Source organism: Leuciscus leuciscus (assembly GCF_965113295.1).
Source record: "Leuciscus leuciscus genome assembly, chromosome: 12".
In the NCBI taxonomy this organism is placed as follows: domain Eukaryota; kingdom Metazoa; phylum Chordata; class Actinopteri; order Cypriniformes; family Leuciscidae; genus Leuciscus; species Leuciscus leuciscus.
The window spans coordinates 32387327-32410745 of NC_138736.1; the positions used below are offsets into that span (position 1 = coordinate 32387327).

The 23419-nt window shown below is 38.1% G+C and overlaps 3 protein-coding genes across 4 annotated transcripts in view; 2 read left to right on the forward strand and 1 right to left on the reverse strand.

Moving 5' to 3' along the window:
• The window catches only part of psmb8a (proteasome 20S subunit beta 8A), a 100553-nt gene that overhangs the window by 70302 nt on the left and 6832 nt on the right, over positions 1-23419 (forward strand). The window lies entirely within an intron of this gene.
• The window catches only part of LOC309511162 (H-2 class I histocompatibility antigen, Q10 alpha chain-like), an 80438-nt gene that overhangs the window by 32557 nt on the left and 24462 nt on the right, over positions 1-23419 (reverse strand).
• The window catches only part of tapbp.1 (TAP binding protein (tapasin), tandem duplicate 1), an 86003-nt gene continuing 63156 nt past the window's right edge, over positions 573-23419 (forward strand). The window contains exons 1-8 of one of the 2 annotated variants that reach the window (XM_082186242.1): positions 573-731; positions 829-1023; positions 1325-1573; positions 2511-2870; positions 3030-3353; positions 3603-3704; positions 3894-3922; positions 4037-4702. In XM_082186242.1, the coding sequence (XP_082042368.1) occupies positions 584-731; positions 829-1023; positions 1325-1573; positions 2511-2870; positions 3030-3353; positions 3603-3704; positions 3894-3922; positions 4037-4048 (1419 nt within the window). In that variant the 5' untranslated portion in view covers positions 573-583 and the 3' untranslated portion in view covers positions 4049-4702. Of the gene's footprint in view, positions 732-828; positions 1024-1324; positions 1574-2510; positions 2871-3029; positions 3354-3602; positions 3705-3893; positions 3923-4036; positions 4703-23419 lie in introns of those variants that run through there. The other variant, XM_082186241.1, reaches the window with a different exon arrangement.

Below are 23419 nucleotides of genomic sequence, written 5' to 3' on the forward strand. Positions count from 1 at the left end.
GACAGATATGGATGAAGAAGTGCTATGCAAAAGAAAACTATTGTTCCAAAATGTTTTTGCAGTGATGCCATATAGAAAAACCTAAAAATGTCCTTTTTGCATTCAAATGGCACAAAGTTTTACCAAGAGCCACAAGGAGTAAACATTCTCCAGATATAACAACTAAAAATACAATTACACTGGCTATACAGGCTTGCCACCTATTGTTACCACACAAGAGACATTAAGAAATGGTATTTCCCTGTGTCCTGAACTGCACTCTGTTCCGAGAAACCACGTGATATCAAGGCAAACACCTCCAGCTTCTTATCCACAGTGTGGCGAGTTTGGAATACTATTGTTGATTTAGAGCGCCACCTAATGGAGGCTATAAAGACTAAAAATCACGAATTTTAGAGAAATGTAAAAATTCCAAATTTTTCGAAATTCCATAGTATTACATTGATACATACATGATCAATTATTCATTATACATTTTTCATACATTACATTAATGGCCTGAACTATTTATTTGCGCAAAACAAGCAGTCAATGCGGATGCGCTGTAAACACAGTGAAACTGAAAGTGTTACAAGCTGCACTAATGTTTTTGGGGAAAACCCGGCGGAGCTTTTTAACACATCAAACTGCACATATACACACAGTTAGCATTTTAGCAAGCAAAACAACAATGTCTGAGATTTCGACCATATACAAGATATCTATCATCGCATTTACATTGTTTTGTGGTGGTAAGTTTTGCCAATCGAGACCACTTGATCTTTAATATACATTAACGTATGTGTGTGACCATTTAACATAATTCCCATAATGTCTCTTATCTTGCAGCTTCTGGTTCTGGGTGTCCAGTTCTGGAGTGCTGGTTTGTCCAGGAGAAGCCCGGTCATGGAGGAGGTTTCTCAGTACCAATGAGTCAAGAGAAATCTCTAATGTTCATCAGAACTGAAGCTTACAGTGAAGAAACCATGTCTGATCTTCATCCTCCTGCAGACATCAGCCCATCCAGAGTTTACTATGTGACTGGTCAGTGTCAATAGAGCATGTGCTTTTAAAGACATTTGTGGACTTGGAATATATGATCTCTATAATAACCCACAAAGTCCATCTTCAAGTCAAACATTTGTTTAATGTTGTGCTCACTTGGTTGTCTGAATCTACTGTTATGTTTCATTTAGTAGAAGTATGATACTGCCTGACAAATAAAAATACTGTATTTAAATGTCCTTTCTACACCAACCAGATCCAACGATACAGTCTCGGACAGCACATGTTTAGGAGTGCAAAACAGATATTTGATGATAACTTCACTTTAATCTTCCTCCAGATCCAGCTGGCACGTTCTGTAGTGCCGCCCTGAACCCTCCCAAAGGCTCTGTGAACAAGCCAAAGTGTGAGATTAACCCTTTCATGCCTCACGCCTCCATGGTCAGATGGGCATCAGCTCTCACTGACTCCGCCCAAAGTCCAGTCTACCTGCAAGCTGATTGGTTCTCAGTGGCGGCACAAGGGCTTGACGATCAGCTGACTTTGTCCAATATTATGCGAGCGCCTTCAGCTTCTAAAGAGCCAAAAGGTAAAAACAAACAAAATTGCTCATATATTGGCAGACAAAAATATTACATACATTACATAACATTTGCATAATACATAATAATGATGTATATTATATAATTAATCATATTAAGAATTATTATTACACATAGTCAGGGTTTGAAATTAACCCCAGTCAAATGCAGGTAAATATCAACTGTGGCGGGTAACTTGTTATGTTTACTCACTTTGCTGGGGAAGTTTGTGTAGACAAATCTGCGCAGATTATCGTGCAAATACTCAACTTGTGAGTCATCATGATATATTACATATACAGCGTATTGCGCAGAATCTGCTCATATCTGGTTTACTTGAACATGTACGTCACTACGCAACAAATAACAGCGCTTGTTCATTTGCATTGAAGCAATAGCAAAGATTAAAAAGTATTTGGTTAACAGAAAAGTCATACCTACATTTTCTTTTTATGTTCTTTGTACTGTATTGATCTGTCCACTTAAAACACATTTTTGGTGAAAAGGATGAGGATGAAAGAGGAAGGGAGGAGATGCTGAAAGACAGGATTTTGTTTGAATAAGAAATGAATGTATGAAATCCAAATTTTATAGTATATATATATAAGCTGTGACGTAGTTAATCTGGTTCATTTCTTTTCTTTTTTTTTTTTTGGCTAGTAGAAGTTCTGAATGGCCGGTGACTTAAAAATTTAGTAGCCAAATTGGCCAGTGAGTGAAAAAGTTAATTTCAAACCCTGTACATAGTTATACATTATGTGCTGTTTTAAATTTTATTTGCATTGTAATTTAAAAAAATTGTGTTCCAATTTGATTTTGTAGTTCATGTATCTTATATTTTAATTAATTAAATAAGACCTAAATTCTTTTGAACCCTTCTGTGTTAATGATGGTTAAACACTTTCTTTGCTCAATATGCTTCCTTTTTTCCTCTCTTTCCTAAAGTCATTCTCAGTGTCTCCAGTAAAACTGCTCTGGTCCGCTCTAGACTGGGAGAACCGGTTCTGTTAGACTGTGGGTTCTGGGTTGACCAGTCTTCTCCAGTTCACGGCTCTGGATTCTCTGTCGAGTGGCGTTATCAGTTTCGGGGTGAAGGACGGCTGGTTCTCGCTTACGATGGCAAGAACGATCGGTTTGCAGAGACATCAGAGACCGGAGCCGATATTGACATCATAGGCCTCTATGAAACAGGAAAATCATCTCTGATTCTGGAAGAATCTCAAGTGAGACACTCAGGAACTTACATCTGCACAGTGTATCTTCCACATCTGCTGGCTCAGGTAGCCGTGGACCTGGAGATAGTTGGTGAGATGATGGTATACTCTGATCCTGACATAGCCAAGTCAGATTTTCATAGATTATTATGCATATGATGTTATAGCCATCTAGTTTATCAACAGCATTTGTTGAAATAAACTACAGTAATATATAAAATAGTAACATCACTGCCTCTTTTTTTTCCAGAGCCTCCCTCTCTCTCCATCTACCCTTCTCCTCTTCCTCTGCTGGTTCCTGGGCAGCTGCTGCTGATCCAGTGTGAAGCGTCTGGTTTTGCTCCTCACACTCTGGATCCGGGCTGGGAATTCACCGGGGCTGATGGGAAGTCCCGCTCTCTGGGTCAGGGTGGTGTAACGGGTCACAGACAGGCGTCTGACGGCACCTTCAGTCAGAGCAGTCGTCTGGAGCTGGACTCGGGTAAGATGAGGCTGGGTCGTGGTGGTGACATCACCTGTGTAGCCAAACACACTGGAGGAACACGGCGAGCTACTGCTACACTCAGTGTGATTGGTGAGTTATAGACTGACGTCATTTTCAGACAGTGTTTATGATCAATCATTAAACCTGAATAATTTCACGTCCACTTCAATTGTCTATATTTCAATGGTGGGGTTTTTCAGTGATTCTTTCTAAAGGATACTCTAGTAGGCGACGACAAGTGACAGTCTTTATGACAGTCTGATTCATATTTTAATTTCCAAAAGAATGTTTATGTCAGAATGTTCTGCAACTCTTGATTTGATATTTTTATATATTTAGGTGTCAGCGCTCCTTCTATTGAAGACTCTATGGCGATGGTCGCTGTTGCTCTGCTGCTTTACGGCATGATAAAGTTTCTCTACTGGACGTTCAGCTCTTCTGGTGAGTCGGTTTTTCAGCATCACTGCAACACAGAAGAGCTATTTACAAGTGAACTGACGATAAAATGACCTGATCCATTGTAAAAAAGAATTACCATATTGCAGAATACAGACTAGAATTGTGTTTGTAATATGAAATGCCCTGGAATATATTAAATATCCAAGCATGTCAATTTTTGTTTTCATTTAGACTCCAGTGACACTGAATTAAAGAATAAGGTAAATAATTTTTTTGCTAAATCACACTCTCAAATTTCATTTTTAAAATGCATTGATGCTGTCTTTAGTTCTCCTGTATAACTGTCTGTCTGCTTATATCTGTCTCTTGTGTAGAAGGAGAAGTAAACCTGGACCTGGAGGGGATTTTGAAGCTGAATAGTGTGCAGAGAAACTGCTCTTGTAAATAATCCTTTCAGAATAGTTTTATATTGTGTTTCAGTCTTTGCTTAAGAATTTCAGATTGCTGTATTTGTGTTTGGGTTGGTTACTCTCGGTAAGTATTTTTATATTACATTTTTTTAATGATGGTTGTACAGATTCTGGAAATAAAAATAAAAAAATAAAAAAATAATGTAAATTGGTTGTATTTTAAATACTGCAAGACCGTTGCAATTTTTTTGTTTTGTGAGTCTGAGCTTTGAGCTTTTTTCATGAACAGAGATTTATGAATCATATAAACTCAATTGTCTAGAGATGTATTAGTAGTCCTTTAAATAAGTAATATCCCATTAGGATGTTACCTGCCTTTCTTTTGCTTCAATCATTAAGTCCCTGAGGATGATCAGGCAGCAGATGGATTACATTTTTTAAACAAAGTTTTTTTTATTTGTATTATAAACAGATGAAATACAGAGAATGTATGTAATGTAAAGACACCTGATAAGTGTGAAGGAACTGTTCTGATCCTCACACATCTGATCTCACATTCATGCCGAAGTCCTTGTTTTATTGCTGTATCTGATAAAGTAAAAACTAACAAACAGTGTTTCTCAAACTAAACACACTCTTGCTGCATTTTTTGTAAGATTTGAATTGTATTTTCTCTAACAAACTCAAACAAAAACAAAGAAATATATCTTATGGGTTGTAATATATACAGTCATGGTCAGAATTATTGGCACCCTTGGTAAATATGATCAAATAAGGCTGTGAAAATATAATAATTGTAACTTGTGTTTTTGTGTAATTCGCTGTGTTTGTTGATGATAAAATAAGGGAGACAGAGAGTTTATGGATAAGACTTTAATGCGCACTAGTAAGGTTACTGTGTTTTATTCAGCTCTTACTGTGATTTTCTGGAGTAAAACGGACGCCTCATCTTTTGTGTGAAAATAAACTCAATAAAACTCATTAGTAAAGATTTGACCATCATTTGGACGGAGTCCTCTACATCAGGCTTTTAATAGTGGATAAAAGCAAGATGACAAATAAGTTATAACCGTAATTAAACAAAACCATATATGTTCTATCTCCATACAGCATATATTCTCTCTGGCTCTGTATAGTCCGACTCGACAACAACAATGAAAGCACATGATGTGGTGAATTAGGAAAGAGAATATATTATTGATATTCATGGTACTAGTCAAATGAAGAGAACTGGCTTAATTCAAATTTAAATTGCATAAAAAGAGGCCCACACCCATTACATTTTATTTATAAAACTGACCATTGTGTAATTTTTTTGTTAAAAAGGTCAGCAAAAAAAGTAAACAATAAAGCATTTCCTATTCTGTTATTTTGCAGAGGGTCTTGGTATTTATGTGAGGTGACAAATGATAAGAGGTTAGGTTAGTGATGTATGTGTATATTAGCCATAGAGAAAACCAGTCATATTTGTAATAATTCATCATCACTATATCATATGTTCTGCTTGTTTTATTACTGAACACATTTGCACTCAGTGTTTTTGACAGGACTTTAATGCAAAAGACAGAGGAAGCTGGGAAAAGAACCCAGAAGTCAGTAAGAGAGATCCTGCATGGTTTATTTGTATTTGTTAAATACCTGTTAAACCCTTCATGACGTCACCTTGAAAATGAAAACGTGTCATAAATGTGACATATACTGTATAACTCATATGAGTTGTGGAAAAATGTGTTCATAAAGTGTTTTTGAATCATTGGCTTTGATGCACTGCTCATCATGTTTCTAATGTCAGTAAGAGTGGTGTGGCGAGAGACCAGTGTTTAGTACGTAAGATGAAAAGCAAGAGTCATGAACTCATGAAGTCATTACTATACAAGCATTTATAAAATGATAATAGTCACTGTAACGGTCACCAGCTGCCCAGAGGGCACTCCACATCAGAATATTGTCATTCCCTCACAAACTACATCTCCCATAATTCTCTGCCTGGACTCATCAGCACTCATAGTTACACTGTAAAAAATTATTTCCATGATTTGTTAACACAACATATTTTCTTTTGTCAAATCAACTTAGATGCACTAATGTTGTTCAGATAACAAAACATTTTAAGTTAAGGTTTATTAAACTAATGGCTTGGTGGCAATTCACTGATATAAAATAAAAACATTAGTTGATTCAACTAATAGATAGTTCACTAGACTTCTGAGTCTTAGTTTTCCCTGCGCATGCGCCGGACGCCCGGGAGACGAGTACGACACAGACGACACTTGATTGACTTGAACGAGAGGGCGCGATTTTCTCCTCAGCTTGACAACAAGCTATAGCTTCTTCAGAAGCAGACGGTTTATGGTAAGTAATTTTAAAATTCAGTGTCTTAATAGACTGGTTTTCTCTAAGGGCAATGTAATTTATTTGCTAGGAAGCGAGAATTCAGAAGAAGGTTTAAATCTGTAATAATTTTGCCTCAGAAATTCCAGAAGTTCCCATTGAGGTTATTTTATATAGTGTTTCTTATCTTTACAGTTTAGTAAGGCTGTTAGTGAAGCGTTTCAACCTTAAAATAATCCAGATAAATAACAATATTTTAGTTATTTTTCATTTTTGTCTTGATTGAACACGAATGCGTATTGCCCGTTTTAAAATATGCATTCAGGTTAAGTTAACGTTACATTTAAGAGAAGGAAACGGCAATAAGTAGGCTAATAGAGATTGAACTGTTAACGTTATACTTATGATTCTTAAGCAATAAGTGCTCAAATGAATCTTTTTATGTGATATTTCAGACGTGTTGAGCTTTTGAACATGTTTGCCAAGTTACACGACGTAACTTTGTAACACAGCTGAACGGGAAGGCGCCATATTCTTCTAGGCTGTTTATGGTAAGTATTAATCTCAACTGGTTTTGTCTAATATTAATTTAATGTATTTCCTAGGCGGCAAAAACTCCGAAAATGGTTTAAATTTATTATAATTCTGCATCAGAAATGTCGTCCTCTTTTTCGTTGACCCGTTTCCATTGAGTCCATTTAATATACGTTAACGTTAGTGGTTTAATGTTAACGTAGTAGCTTTCACACATGAGCCTTTTATACGTTTTTTACATTTTAGAGATTATGTGTGAACGGATCCTAAACATGTTAAAGATGTGAGGAGCAGATGGCCTGCTTTATTTACCCAGAGACAGGTTAGCATTCTTTTCTAAAACATGGGTTAACTGTTACTTTTGTAATACAATGCCTTGCATTATAAACCATCTTTTTTAAACTACCTATTCTAAAACTTAAAACACTTATTTATTTATTTATTTATTTTAATCTTTAGAACCCATTTCTCAATACTTGGGTTACTTTGTCAAAACTCTTCACACAGTAAGCACAACAGTGGTCTATGTGGGTTAAACTGTGGATAATTTATCACTGCTTTGGCACAAAATAAATTCAATGAATATATCTTTCAATTAATCTTTGCATGATTTCTTGTCTCTTACAGACAACCATTACCAAACCTGCAGGCCAATCTGCACGTTTACATAGGCTACTCTTTTGAAAACTGAAAAGGTAACCTCAGTATTGAGAAAATGTGTCCTAGCAATTGTTAATAAAAAAAATAAAAAAACTGTAATATTCTAATTGTGGGTCTGTCATTTTACTAGATTGCTGCAAAATGTGGACGCATTGTGTCCACCGACATTAAGGCAACCTTTTTCCATGGGCTTGATGAGTAACGAGTAACGGATTTTTGCGGTTGTACCAAGCCAAAGACATTGGAGAACTCAAGACCCTGATTCAGTCTCTTAAGGATGATGTGAGTATATGTTAATTTATTTTTAGAAAAATGGTTCCAGTGTCATATGCCTGATTAATTAAAATTTCCATGCAACAGCATAGGCGTGTTTCCACTATCAGGCCAAAATCGAGCATGCTAGTGCGTGCCAGGGCCAGTCGTGCTTACACTGTCACTTCCAGGGCTTGATCAGGCCTCAAATGGACTTCCTTGGGGCAAATGGCCAGAGCTTTTTGGAGGTTTTTTATTATATAAAATAAATGTATCATGTTATTTTATCAGGCAACCAGCTAACTTCAACATTTAAGACAATTTTAGCAATTTTCAGTTCTCAAAACTCACTTTAAAGGGTTAGTTCACCCAAAAATGAAAATTCTGTCAGTAATTACTCACCCTCATGTTGTTCCAACCGCGCAAGACCTTCGTTCATCTTCGGAACACAAATTAATATATTTTTGATGAAATCTGAGAGCTGATCACTCCTCCGTATAGGCTGCTAGGTGGCCCAAACTTTGTTGGCCCAGAAAAGTTATTAAAGAGATCTTTAATATAGTCCAAGTGACTACAGTGGCTCAATCTTAAGTATATCAAGCGACGAGAATACTTTTTGTGTGCAAAAACAAACAAAAATAACGACTTTATTCCATTATTCATTTCCTTCTCTCTGGGCCTCGTAGTGTTTTTGCGCTGCGCGTCTGTGTTATACGTCATCACGCATCACACACATGACCAGCGTTGGCCAATAGTGAGCCTACGTGGTGACGTGTAACACAGACGCGCTACGCAAAAACACTACGCGAACCAACTAGAGGTCCAGAGAGAAGGAAATGAATAGTGAATAAAGTAGTTATTTTTGTTTGTTTTTGCGCACAAAAAGTATTCTCGTCGCTTGATATACTTAAGATTGAGCCACTAGTCACTTGGACTATATTAACGATCTCTTTAATAACTTTTCTGGGCCAGCAAGTTTGGGCCATCTAGCAGCCTACGGAGGAGTCAGACAGAGCTCAGATTTCATCAAAAATATATTAATTTGTGTTCCGAAGATGAACGAAGGTCTTACGCGGTTGGAACAACATGAGGGTGAGTAATTACTGACAGAATTTTCATTTTTGGGTGAACTATCCCTTTAAGACACCAGCGAGTGTTGCGATTCGATGGAGATTCTGATCACTGTGAAGCAGATATATATTTATATGTGATGCTAAAGGCTACTTATGCTAACCATAGCGATAATAAATACACGTTTTATGTCTCTTTTTTCCCTTTCCCTTTTTTTCCCATTTGTTGATGCTCTTTTATATGAAATGATAAATACCAGTTTGATTCAGAATGACTGATAAGCACTCCTGACACAAAGTAATAAGTTAATGTCACTGTAACATTTTTATTGTAAAACATTGGTCAAATATTGATACTAGAATCTCAAGTCTTAAGTAATGGTGGGGTTGTCTGATGTTGTTCTATGGAGCCATGTTAAGGGTGGGTTTGAGGGAATCACTGCAGAGCTACTGGCCTGAAAGTGGAAAGCCTTAGTGCTCGAGGTCCGAGGCTATTGGCCCTCTCCCAGCACGCTGTTTGCCCTGGCTCGCACTGGCATGACAGTGGAAAAGTGGCTTATGACTACTAGTTTTTATTTAAAACAATGTTTTTCATTGCAGAGCTTAAACCAATCTAGAAGAGCACTTGTCCTTTTTGGGTTTCCTTACTTCCTTAAAGAGGAACCCTCCAAGTTCATCAAAATTTGTGAGGTATGTAAATATCATGTTTGTTGTAATACAATAAAGTCAGGGCTCAATGCTAAGGATTTTTTTCTACTGGCTATTAGGGCTGTCAAAATTGCTCAAAAATGACGTTCGAATATTCCCTCTAAAAAACACACGAATATTCGAACTATTCGAACATCTGGTTGCGCATTTTTTCAATGACGCGCATTACGTCAATAACAGGACAAATTAATACAAAGAGACATACATAACTTGTATAGGTAGTTAATTTAAGTTTAAACATATTTGACAATGTATTACCAACACAAAACCAAGTAAATAAACTAATGGCCAAGACCGCAGACCTCAGTCTCGCTCACTCGCAGGCACTCTCGCGCCCTCGCGCTCACGCTCTCTCTGCTCATAACGGTTTAAATGAACAACAATAAGCACATGTTGAGTGCTGATCAAGAGTTTTGTGCAAGCAATTTAAGGTCGCGACTCTTGCCCCAAATATAGCAGGCTTCATTCAGTGATTGAAACAAATGTATTAACGTTAATTTAAGTTTTACAGTATAGAACCGACATTGAACGCTCCGAGCGAGCTGTGCTGTGGTAAACATGGAACTTTTCTGTTTAACTTTAAATAAAATGAGGCACACAATTCCGAGAAATGTGACAACAAAGAACTTTTACCCTGAGGTTCATAAAAAATAAAGTGCTATTAAAAAAGAAAAAGGCTACTTACATTATTGGTGCTTGTATTAAAAAAAGGAAAAACTGACTGCAATTTATTCCATTGTCTTTTAGTGCACTGTCAACTTTCAGCAGTGACGCTGTGCTAGACAGTGCGACTCGTGACCTGTCCCTCAAGTCTTGTTTATAAATTATACTCGACGCGTCCGCACGAGCGCGAATCGCACCCTATCGTTTCAAAGAATAGTACAACGGCGAGCGCGTCGAGTATAAACGCCTCGTCCGTTTGGGGGAGGTGCGCGCGCAGTCTGCGGAGACTCGCGCTGTGGAGACAGGCGAAAGTATAAACAAGGCTTCAGGCAGCGCGCGCGCCCACTCGCAAAGCAGACAGCCGCGCCTCTGCTTCCGCGGGCGTGTTTTTCCATATTCGAAATTCACATTCGAATATTAATTTTCACGTTCGAATTTCTGTTTTTTAAAACTATTCGAATATATATTCGAATTTAGAATATTCGTTGACAGCCCTACTGGCTATCACAGATACACATATCATAGTATTGATGCTTAAACAATATATTGTTCAGACCAAGAAAAGTCTATTTTTGTGTTTTAAAATATTTTATCAACACATTGCACTTTTTTGGACTGCAAAGCTAAAAGTTTTTCAGTAAAATAATTTATGTCACATTATTAGTGTCATATTTGTTTTTTTGTTTGTGTTTTTCTTATGGGGATGGGGTTTGGCCAATGACTTTTCTTTTTTTCAGGGGAGGGAGTCTACCCCATGTAGAATGTAAAGTTCTTTGGAGTAACTGAAATAATTTTAAGCTATTTTAAACCGACGTGGCCAAGACCTAGCATTATTGGTTTAAAATAATTAAAACATTAAAGAACATTTGCCATTAATTGTACTATAGATTAGGGCTGAACGATACATCGAATTTTCATCGTCATTGCAATATGAATTCGCGCAATGAACACATTGCAACAGACAGCCTGACACGATGAATAATGCCTGGTTCAGATTACAAGATTTTTGTGTCTGTTACGATAGTCACGGTGTCAGATTACACGATTTTGACTCTTGACTCGTGTCATGGACAAGAAACGTCAGACTACACGTTGCTTTCCGGCCAGTCATCGCGTGCCGTCACACGCGCACACACACACACACACACACTCACTGTCCCTCGCTCAATCACTCACTTGCGCTCTCGCGCTGAGTCGCGCACACACACACGCTCACTCGCGCGCGCACACACACACACACACTCACTGTCCCTCGCTCACTCACTCACACACACACACACACTCACCCGCGCACACACACACTTGCACGCACACACTCGCACGCACACACTCGCTCACTGGCGCACACACACACTCACTGTTGCTCGCACTCTCACTCACTCGCGCACACTCACTCTCGTTTAAATACTCAACCCGTCGTAGAGGACCGTTAAAAAATTAAACATGCTAGTCTTCCTGTTGTGATGTCGTGAAGCATCGCAGATGCAACATAGGTTGTCGCCCACTATGACACTATACGAGATGAAACGATCGAATCTTGCGTCCCGACGCCCGTTGTCGTTTATGAATCCCCACAACACCCTACGTCAAACGGATCGTGCCAAAATCGTGTAATCTGAACCAGGCAGGTAATAAACGTTTGAGAATCACGCAAAGAACCTATTTGAGAATCACGCAAAGAACCTATTAAAGTACTAAGACATGGGAACAGTATAGATAACATTCACATTTGAATATTTATCGCAAGTCGTATCGTCATTGCAATATTAAACAAAGTTATCGCACATCACAGCTTTTCCTCATATCGTGCAGCCCTACTATAGATTCTATGGACTATGCAGGCTCGCCTCTGTTTAAAACTCATTCATTGTTAACCTACAAATGCTTTGCACTTTTATGATTCATAGTAATTTCCCTTTTCTCTTATTAGCCAACTGATGAGGAAGAGGTGGTGAAGGGGATGAATGTTGGACTCTTGGTGGTCACAGAGAAGAACACTGCAAAACTTCTCCCAAAGGAAATAATTGATGTGGCTGTGGTGTTAGAGGAGGAGATTGTGCTTGATGGCTTAAAGGACGTGTCAAATGCCTTTGCTGTACTAATGGGGCTTCTTTATGCTCTGGATATCACTTACCCCAAAGAGGTCAAATATACATTTGAAGTACTCCAAAAAGTGCTCATGAAAATTGGTGGCGAGGCATGTTCGCGGAATAAGGAACAAACTGTTCAGTGTTTAGTGGAAGAGGATTTTACTCTCCCCTACTCACACGCACTGACATTCTGACTTGGTGTTTTTATTCATCAACTTTGAAGACAAAATCTCTGAAACAAATATAACTCTTTGCTAGCTCTAATGAAAAGGAGAAAATCATTTTGTTCAAAGATATGCAACTTCAATGTAAGTGTTTATTTTTTATATATGCTGCATCTTTCTCACCTTTTTTACCCCTGACCTGTTTTCATGCCTGATAATTGAAGTAATCCATGTGAGTCCAGTGGATTGAGCTCAAGTTTATGAAGTGAGTGCTTTTTTTGCACAAAAAAAACGTGAATGTGCGTTGAAGATTGATAGTGCAAAAATAAAAATATTTACCCAAATATTAATCTAAGCACTCACATCGCTTCATAAACTTAAGGGTTAAACCACTGGAGTCACATGGATAACTTCTATGATGTCTTTATTACATTTCTGGGGCTTTAAAGTGGTAGTTGCATAGGCTGTCAATGAATGGACAAAAAGCTCTCAGATTTCATTAAAAATATCTTAATTTGTGTTCCAAAGACGAATTAATGTCTTACAGGTTTGGAATGACATGAGGGTGAGTAATGACAAATTTCATTTTTGGGTGAACTTACCCTTTAAATGCTGTTTGAGAAATGCTTTTTAATATTTGTTGAGATTTGTTATGAATAGTGGCCTGATATTTTGTGGTTTGCTTGTCAACAGTTTTCTTATTTCATTCACTTTATGAGGTTGTACATACTCGCATACTCCATACTTGTATTGTTTTATTGAACAGACAAAATATTGTTTTGAGCAAATGATTTTCATGTGTAATGTTCATTAAATGGGTTTTTTGTTTTTAATTCTATTGCACTTAATTCAAGCTGATGTTAATGTCATCACACTGACATTTGTTTATTCTCACACATGCTTGACATTTATAGCAGCAGCTTGTATCCTGTTGCTTTAATGTATTTTTTTCAAACAGCAGTTAATTCTCTCATAGGCCTACTAATTTATACTAAGATATACTTGTCAGACAATTCAATGAATTAATATTTTTGTGAATGTTATAATAAATGTTAAAGTTATGGTTTATTTGTGCTCTGTTATTCCAGAATTTGTTTTAACAAAAAAGCTTTTGTCATGTTAAGTTGTGTTGAAGTTGACTTAACTCATAATTTTAAGGCAACCGTGTAAACTTCTTAGTTAATTGTTACAACAAACTATATGTAGTTAAGATTACGCTGAGTTAACTCAAAATGAAGTTGACTTAACTCATAATTTTAAGGCAACCGTGTAAACTTCTTAGTTAATTGTTACAACAAACTATATGTAGTTAAGATTACGTTGAGTTAACTTAAAATAGTTTGTTCATATAATATTGAATTAAGTTGAGTGAATTTAAATTTGTAAGTTAACTTAATCCCTTTGATTGCTTGAATAAGTTGATACAATATTTAATCCTAAATTATGACAACAAAATCACTTGTTGTAAAAACTCACATTTTTAGGTTCAATGAACTCAAAATTTTAAGGCAACCAGGTAACTTACTTTTTTTAGTCAAACTAACAAATCATTTTTTACAGTGTAGTGATGGGCAAATTAAGCTTTGGTGAAGCACTGAACCACTTAGAAGAATTGTTTTGAAAATGGGTTCATTACTCGAAGCTTCAGTAACAGTGACCTCGCCTGGCCAAGGCTGCATCTAAATGATCCCGGCTAGAAAGTGGACAGGAGGCTTTAAGACGAGTGAAATAAATCTAGAGCACGCACCTACCCTACCTATTTTTCCATACCAAAGCAACCATCGGAGCAGTGGTTCAAATGGAATTGTAGTTAATGGTTTGAAGCACGTATCAAAGCTTCAGTGTCAGACTGCCATCACTACTCATTGTTTTCAGCTGTGTCTCATTACCTTGTTTAACTCACACTATAATAGCCTGGTTTTCACATTCATTCCCTGCAAAGTCTTGTTTAGTATTACACTGCAATTCCGAGCATTCTCCCTGGTTTCATGTCTCTTGGTTTTTGGATTTCTTGCCTGTTCCGTGGATTACTCTTTTGCCCGTGTTCCCTGCCTAGTTGTGTTTGTTTGTATGGACTGCCTGTCTGTGTTTGACCCTGCCTGTACTGACTGTTGATAAAGACACATATTAGAACATTTTGTCATAATAAATGGTGCTTTAATTAAAAAAGAAATGTTGCCAAAAGTAATATTGTTTTTGTTTAGTAGCTATGTCATAGCTACATAAAGAATCATTAGGTGAAAGTTGCCCTCAGATGCTGACGCAGGCCCGGGGTACGATTTGGCATCCCCGTCCGGACTTATGGAAGCTGTGGGTGTGGCCCCTGAGCGGATCGCGCTAATCTATTCCGGTCTGTGGTGGCTGTTAGGGGTTAACAGTTTAGGACCCATGGACCAGATGTTTGAAAGAAGACCCGGAGTCAGAATTATAAAAAAATTGAAGAAAAGTTTTACTGAAGATAGTTTGCAGTTTCATCAGCAGAAGTTCAGCTTCAAGACTCACACAGGAGTTCGTAGGCCGCCCCGCTTACAATTACAAAGATCACAGCAGTTATACCATTTCCAAGGTCTAAGCTACGTCATTGCTTACAGGTTGAATGATTCTGATTGGCTAAGAAATTGATAAACATAGTAATTTTCCACCCATATACAGATAGACTGAAGCATATCTCCATAGATTATGCAGCTGACACTCAGACCCTGAAGTTAGGCACGTCGTGACCTTCCAGGTTGCAGATTTGGGTTGCTGGGTGCCAGCATGTCTCGAACAACAACTCAGTCAATCTCCAATAATGCCAGTGGTTCCTTAACCTGTAAGCAAGAAGACTAACACACACACACCGACACACATCTTTTCCAAGGTTGGATTTGGCCAGGCTCTAACTATAAACAGGAGTCTCGTCTCAAAACATCAAGATAACAAGTTCTTTCTCTCAGGATAGGACACTTTAGTCTTAATGGAAAAAACATAGGCTTTAACTGAGAAATGGTCCCATATACTATAGACTTCAATGACCCCTATATGTTTTAACACGTTGAAGACCTTTCTCAAACACAAAACATGTCCCCATTTCATTTCTGGAAGCCGGGCTAAATTAGCAAGCTGCATTCAGATATCAAATACTGACATTAAAGAATACATGAAAAGAACATTTCAGTAATCACACTGGTAACTTCTATTACAAAGTAAAATCTCCAGAGAAGTTATTCAACTCAATTTGATATTTAGAAGGAAAAATATTGATTAATAACTTGATTATAATCACTCATTATATACATTGAAGCAGCAGTGGATTCCAATCCACTCCCTTCATGGCTATATCTACTGAGCATGTGCCCTTGAGAGGTGTTTCCGTAGGACGTCATCCCCTGGTTTCTCGTTTTCTGCAAGGGACTAGACGGCTTAGGCCTTTCCACCCTGTGCAAATCCCCTCTTAGGATTTAGCTGTCGTTCTGGAAGGGCTGGCGAATCATCCGTTCTGGCAATTGGAGTCAGTGTCAGAAAAGTTCTTAACACTTAAGATGGTCCTTTTAGTGGTTCTGTCCTCTCCCAAGAGAATAGGGGATCTGCAGGCTCTTTCTATCATCCCTTCTTGTATGGACTTCGGCCTCTGTCTTGAAGATCTACGTCGACCTCTCAGCCCAGTGGCATAGATAGGAGCAATTGTTTGTATATTTTGAGGGGGGGAAAACAAAGGAGCTGCTGTCACTAAGCAGAGAATGTCACACTGGGTGCTATCTCAGCAGCCTATGAGGCGTGTGGTTTGACTTTGCCTCTAGGTGGTGTACGTGCTCATTCCACGAGGGGAATGGGTTCTTCCCAAGCTCTTTTTAGGGGCTCTTCTTTGGAGGATATTTGTGTTGCGGCAGGCTGGACCTCTCCGAACACCTTTATTCAAGTTCACCGACTGCGCTGATCAAAAGTACGATGGGAAACGATTTTGCTGACGACACAGCTTAATGCTCGTTGGTTTAAACAACTGTGATGTATTGTTCTCTTTGTACAAAGAGAATCTTATTGTTCTCTCTGTATTGCCGCCTACTCTTGCCCTTACATTTTAGGGGAGGCAAGGTGCGGAATTGGGCTACTATTAACTTGTTGACGTGGGAAAAAATGTCCACCCCCATAAGTTCGATTTTGGCACTCCAACACCCCAAAAACATCCCTTAGACATAAAAATCCAGTGGAGAAGTCGGCCGCCCGATGGAGAAAAGCTGATGGGCTTTTTGGGCTACTTTTGTTGCACAGACCTGGCAACTCTGCCAACCGTCCTTCTTTCCCTGGGCAGCAAAGGATAAAACAAGTGGATCCTTCACAGAAAGTGTTAAAAGCCATGGGTCTTTCTTTCTTAAAAATGTGAACTTAACCCCTGCATTACCACTGCACAGCTTCATTTGCTGTGGTCTGAGGAAAAACTTGTTTTAAGGAGCAAGTAGGAGACAGCTGAGTTTATTAAAATGAGGGCCGCAAATCAGTATTTACCGGGGCTAAAAACTCAGTGTGGATTGGAGGTAAGGCAACAACCTATTTGTAATATTTCCAGTAGTCTCACTTGTATATTAGAATGAATAGCCCTCACACTAAAGCACACAACAATAAGACAACCAGATAAGGCAATAGTCTTTCACTTTGTTGTTTTTTGTAGTGCTGTCATGCATGCTATGTCTACATATGTTTTAACCAAATTAGAGTGTCCAGAAATATGAAATTATATACGGCTGCATCATTTGTAATCTTTTTAAGATTGCACCCCTGTCTTAATATTTTTCCATGTGTTTCTTTTTCTTTTGTTTTAGGACAATTCTGGATAAAATCGGCTTGCTGGGGAAGGTTACTCCCTTGTAGGTAAAAAAGAAAAAGAAAAAAATGGGAGAATTAAAAATAAATAAATAAAATGAAATGTATTCTGCTGTTGCTGTTGGAATGCCTGAGGTGTTGGGACAGGCATTCCAACAGCCCCCCTGTACATACAACAGATTGGAAGAAAACATTTCTCTGTAGACTTATTGAGCTGGTCTCCTCCTGGTGGTGCTGCTGGACCGGGATGGGCTGCACAATAGAGACTCTGGTAAGGCCTCTTCCAGTGGGACAGATTTCTGCTGTCTACCAACAGGTTTGCTGAACTGACTCACGCGTGAGCTGTCAGTCACTGAGATGATTTCAGAAAGAGGGAAGAATAAATTAAGTTAACTCACATCCTCAAAAATCAAACAATTTAATAAAATAAAATATTTGAACATGCAAAACCATCAGCGGCCCTCCTGGACCGACTTTGCCTATCCCTGACATTTTTAGTGTTTCTATTATATACTGTTCATATTTTATTAAACCATATCTAATATCAAAAACTAATATCCATTATGTAAAAGGTCAGTTTTTCATAAAAAGTACAATATTTGCCTCTGAGGAGTTCTAAAGTACTTCAAATTTATACTGACATTTACTCTGGATTTATTTCATTATATTCCACCACTAGTTATTTGTAAAATTAAACTAACAAAATGTATTGTCACATTAAAACTGCAGTCAGCAAGTCTGGCAGATTGGGATCGATTAGCCAAAATTTTGAATGTTTACAAGTCTCATGCCCCTCCCCACTACCAGCGAGCACCCTCCCATTGAGGTCGTGCTCGTCAGTGCGTCACTGTGCGTGTGTACCTGATTTTCTGTGAACGCGTCCGTCTCTTCAGCATCGATCAACACCATGGACTCGGAGGTAGGCTGCCCTGGCTAATCTATCCATAGATAGCAATAACCGAGGAATTGGAAGCTTGTTAGTAGATTTTCTCTCCACCATCACGCTTCATGCAATCTCCAGGCGAACTTCAGGCGTGGCGTGTGCATGTGATATTAACGTGCGCGAGTGAGGGGGGATCTGTGGCGTGTGCACGACCTGTGATTGACAGTCAGATCTCACACCCCCCTGCGCTGATTGGACCCGATGATCCGGGAGCGGTGGATTTTTGTAAAACAAATAACACGCTCCAGGGGCCCGTTCTTCGTACGTTGCTTAAAACATCCGATATCAAATGAGACATCCAAGATGATATCATCGTGGTAATCATGATCTGGCTAATTAGGTTCTTCGAACACACCTGCCGGTTATGATTAGTATAGCTGGATTGAGTTAGTGAGATAATTGCGCATTCATGCGCTGGTTGAAAAGGGGATATGTATCGATAGTAGAAACATTGATCAGCAACGCTGCTATTGGCTGCTCAGCGTGGCCAAAGGGCGGGCTCAGTTTTTCTCCTCAGCAGAGCAAGAACTAATAGTCGAAGTTTATTCGGAATTTTAATGTTTAATTAAAACGCCAGGGAACACCTCAAAGTCTGCAAAAGCCAGGAGAGAGGGCTGGCAAAAAGTAGCAGACAATTTAAATCCGTTAGAAGTGGCCATGTTAGATGTCTTTTATCACTAAATAGCCTATATATTTATATTTTAATAATTGCATAATTACTTTGTTCATTGTAATGTCAGAGTCACCACACTAGAACATGGGAACAAATAAAAGTGAAGTACAAAAATATTATACATAATGGTAATTATAGTCTCTTTTATAAAAGGCACTGTTAAATAAATGGTTGTCTGTTTATAAAAGCAACCAAGAAAAAGGCACAAAAAAAAATGTTTGCTGCATTAAATTAAGGCTGTATAGTCATTTCAACTGTTAAATCTTGAGTAATGATAATTGCTTTGACTTGTGAAAGTGAAAACTGATAAACTTATGTTAATGTAAAAATATTTTGCCATGAGTTATTGATCACATTTTTCCCGAGTGTAGTTCATTGTAATGACATGTAATGGCACTTTTACATAATACACCAACACTTGTATCTGTTCCCAAGAAAGTGGTGGCTGAAATATGTGCAGTAAGTGGACATTTTCTAACTTTCCAAAGTAAAGAAAGTATAAGACTTTGTAATGTCCATGTGTTTCCATTGCACTGGACAGTGAATAAACCCTCTCAGATAACTGTCATATGGAGGAACTAGCCTACCTGCAAGTGCATAAATAACTTTACTTCATTTATACGTGTATGCTTTATGGCTGCAATATAAGTTGCAGGATTCCACATCTACAGAAAGGCCTACAGAAGAGTCTGCACAGACAGAGGAGACATAGGCCTACAGGTGGGCAGTGTATAGCCAACTTTTCCTTTTTATTTGTTGCATGAGGCATGTGTCTAATATCTGATGTTGCAGGCACTTGACCACTGGCTTTTCTTTACAAAGAACAATTGAAATAAAACTCAAGGAACTAAGTATATTTGTCTTTTATTAAACATTTAATGAAAAGTTTTTTTTTTGTTTTTTTTTGGCAATGTTGTGTAATATGGCACATGCAACAATGTCACAGGCCCTGTCAGGTGTGCAACCCTCAGACTTATCAGACACTGAAATCTTCCCTTTAGTTAGCCAAAGTTCATTTCATTGTGTGCCCTTGTCCTGGCTAGAACTGCATTGTAACTGGTTTGGGTCAGGGAATGGGGTCATAAAACACCTGTCTGCAGGCAGGAACATGTCATAATCACCTATGAAGAAATGCAGTTCTGTTAGGATCAGCATAAGTGTATGTAATACAGTGAGCTTGATATTTAATTGTGGAACTTTCCTTACCACTTTCAAATAATGTGCATAAATGTGAATCTCTGAAAATTCTCAAGTCATGCACAGATCCTGGCCATTTTGCTTTCACATTTGTGATATGGAAGATTTTAGTCAACTGCCTTTTTTTAATTTGATATAATATTACTAATCTGGAATATTAAGAATCACAATAGTAACTGGGCTGCACATTTACATTGTGAACCCCCTTTCTGTTCACATAATCCCCTTCATTGAGGCCTTGATGGCAGTCTGTGGTCTACCTAGTCTATGGTACCAATCACGTTAGTGAAGCCTGAGTGACACATAGCCTACTGTAATCGGCATGGTCATGATTGCATGATAGCCTAAAAAATTATGAATTTTATGATAGCCTAAAAAAACTGCTTTAAAAAAAAACTGCTTTACAACATTGGGTCTTAAGTGGCTTGGAAATGCCACAAAAAAAAACTAAAACTGTTTTTTAAACCTAAAAGCGCCAGGTAAACTCCGAATGACACGACAGACAGCACTTTCCATCAAGTTCTCCGCATCTCCAATAGTGTAAAGGAAAGAGCCACTTGCAAATAATCTTAGGGAAATGCAAACAGTTTGTGCTGTAGTTAAAGCCCGTGGACTTCCCGTATCAGCTCCGCTTATGAAGCCGCAGTCTAATCCTGTTAACATGAAATAAGCCTGGTCCCGAGCAGGTTTAAGCTTACGGACCTGTTGCTATGACAGCAAGTCCAGGATGAGCTTCGAAGAACCAAACAATCCAAGATCATGCCAAATCGCCAACAATCAAATCCAGCTAACTGAGTTAGCGACGTACGAAGAACGGGCCCCAGGTGGAGTTAGAAGCTTGGTTTTTTTTCTAAAACCATCTTATTTATGTTGTTCTGTTGGATTATAGTGTCAATTTCACTGAATATGATCAAAAAAATTTTGCCGACGGCAGCTTTAACAAATTGTTTCAAGCTATGTCCCGGGATTGTTCAATGAGACGTTCTGGTTTTTGTCGCCTAGCAACTTTGACAGCCGTTGTGACGAGCGGCAGTAACATTAGGCTCGTTTGAGATGCGCTTCGTCTCGCCTGAAATGTAAGGAGAGAGTATAGGCTGCTGCAGTGAGGGGAGGAGTGGAAAAAGTGCAGGAAAGACGGACAGGATCAGACTGATTCAGACACCTACAAGATCAAAGGCGGACATCGCGGTATTCACGCTCATGTACGGTGTTGCTAATAAACTGAATGTAATTTAAATTCTGTTTTTGGGTTGTGCTTACATAAACCCGTCTGAGCTAACGTTAACTTGAGTCCGCTATCAGAGAACAGATGTAGGTTACAAAATAAAATAAAATAAATGGTTTAGTTTTGCTTATATAAATGAAGCTTGCATTAGAGATGGGGGAGAGCGGGGCACAAAGTAACGCTAAATCTACTTAGGGTTCGGTGTATTTATTTTTTCCCACATTCATTTCCCACATGTCTAGTACAATTATGTGGTTTTGCTTTATTAACAGGCCTACAGTATATACTTTTTTCTTGATATACCTGAAATGTGACAACATGCCCCATAGGTGGGGTACATTGTAACATGTGAGGGGCACATTGCAACATGACCATATGACAGATTAAAATGTTATCTGATCTAATTAAACAAATATACAAGACAAACTAAAATATTTTCTCAATAAAATTATTAACTTTTTCATATAAAATAATGGCATTTTTTAATAATGAAAAATAAACTAATTTTTGAGTTTGACAACGAACAGGAAAACACAGCTATACAACATAGTTCAAAACATATTAATAATCAGTAATTTCTGAACATTGACTCTCAGTCTTTATTCACCCTTTTCTCATGTTTTCTCAATAGAATTCATAAAAGTATAGAATAGAATTGCATATTTCTAATAGGGGCTCATTGTAACGCAGTGTGACAACATGCCCCACCTGCACAACTGTCTTCTGCTAGTTAGCGAAGCATTAAAGAACTATATCAACTTTTAAATAACATATTGGAGATTCAAATAATATCAGATTTGTCTAATTTTAAATAAACACAAAAAATAGAGATGAAAAATTAACTTAAGTAAGAAATTTACTTTTGCTATGGTTTAATAAATGTCTATTGATAAATAAATTTTGGTGCATTTTTTTTCTCTATATAGTGTTGATATGGCAACTAGTAAATACACTAAGTTTCGTCATGCTAGCATGTGCGGAAGTATTTAAAACAAGCGTGTTACAACTAGCCCTGCGTTACGTTGTGCCCCGCTCTCCCCTACATTTAAAACAAGCGTGTTACAACTAGCCCTGCGTTACGTTGTGCCCCGCTCTCCCCTACATTAATTTTCCTAAGTTGGTTTGTGTTAGGCCTATCTGTAAGATTTTACAGCAGATTTGATTGTTTTGTTATCAAATTGTTGTGTCTTATGTCACATATACAGATGCAGAAAAGAAACTAGATATTAAAAGTGTGTTATGTTATCACTGCTCATTATCGCACAATACAATCAGTAAAGATTACGACGACTTTTACCTTCTGTAAAAGGTCCAGAAAATGTGTGAATACGCTCTATGCACGAACGCTGCTGTATTTCCGGTAGAATCTCAGCCAGTGTCTTTACTTCCGCATAGCGCGTTCTATAGCGAAATGTACTAGTGGCAAAACTTTCATAAAAATAATTTTCTCAGAAACAGTGACAACGATTTTAGAAACCGATTCGCTAATCGGATTTCGCATGATATGAGAGAATACTCACCCTCAAAGTTGTCGATGTAGCTCGAAATATATAATTTAAAGCCCTTCTCTTTCTTACTCTTAGGTGTGACAGCTAACTGATTCACAATATTATTAACATCATTCACGTTAACCGCTGGAAGTTCTTGTAAACAGTGAGTGTAATTTACCATTATCTCCACCGAATGCAAAAATGGCTTCTAACGCAGCACCGTGTGTAACTGGGCAGGCTGAGACAAAACACAGAAGCGATCGTGCATAGAGCCTATAGACCAGCTGTAAATATGTACATTAATATTCCGTCATTTCCTGTTTAAAAGTAGGCTAGTTTTCTGTGGTTTTTCCAAGTATGGAGGCACTTGAAAAAGCATTCAGTATGCGTTCTAGGCGGTGGGACAAGTCTGTGGCTAAACTCAAGTGTTTTCCACATGCCATTCAGATCAAAAAGATTTGCCACTTTTTAGGTCTTGTAGCTTGCACGGTCAAACCTCTGCAACTGATCCAGAATGCTGCAGCTAGAGTGGTCTTCAACGAGCCGAAGA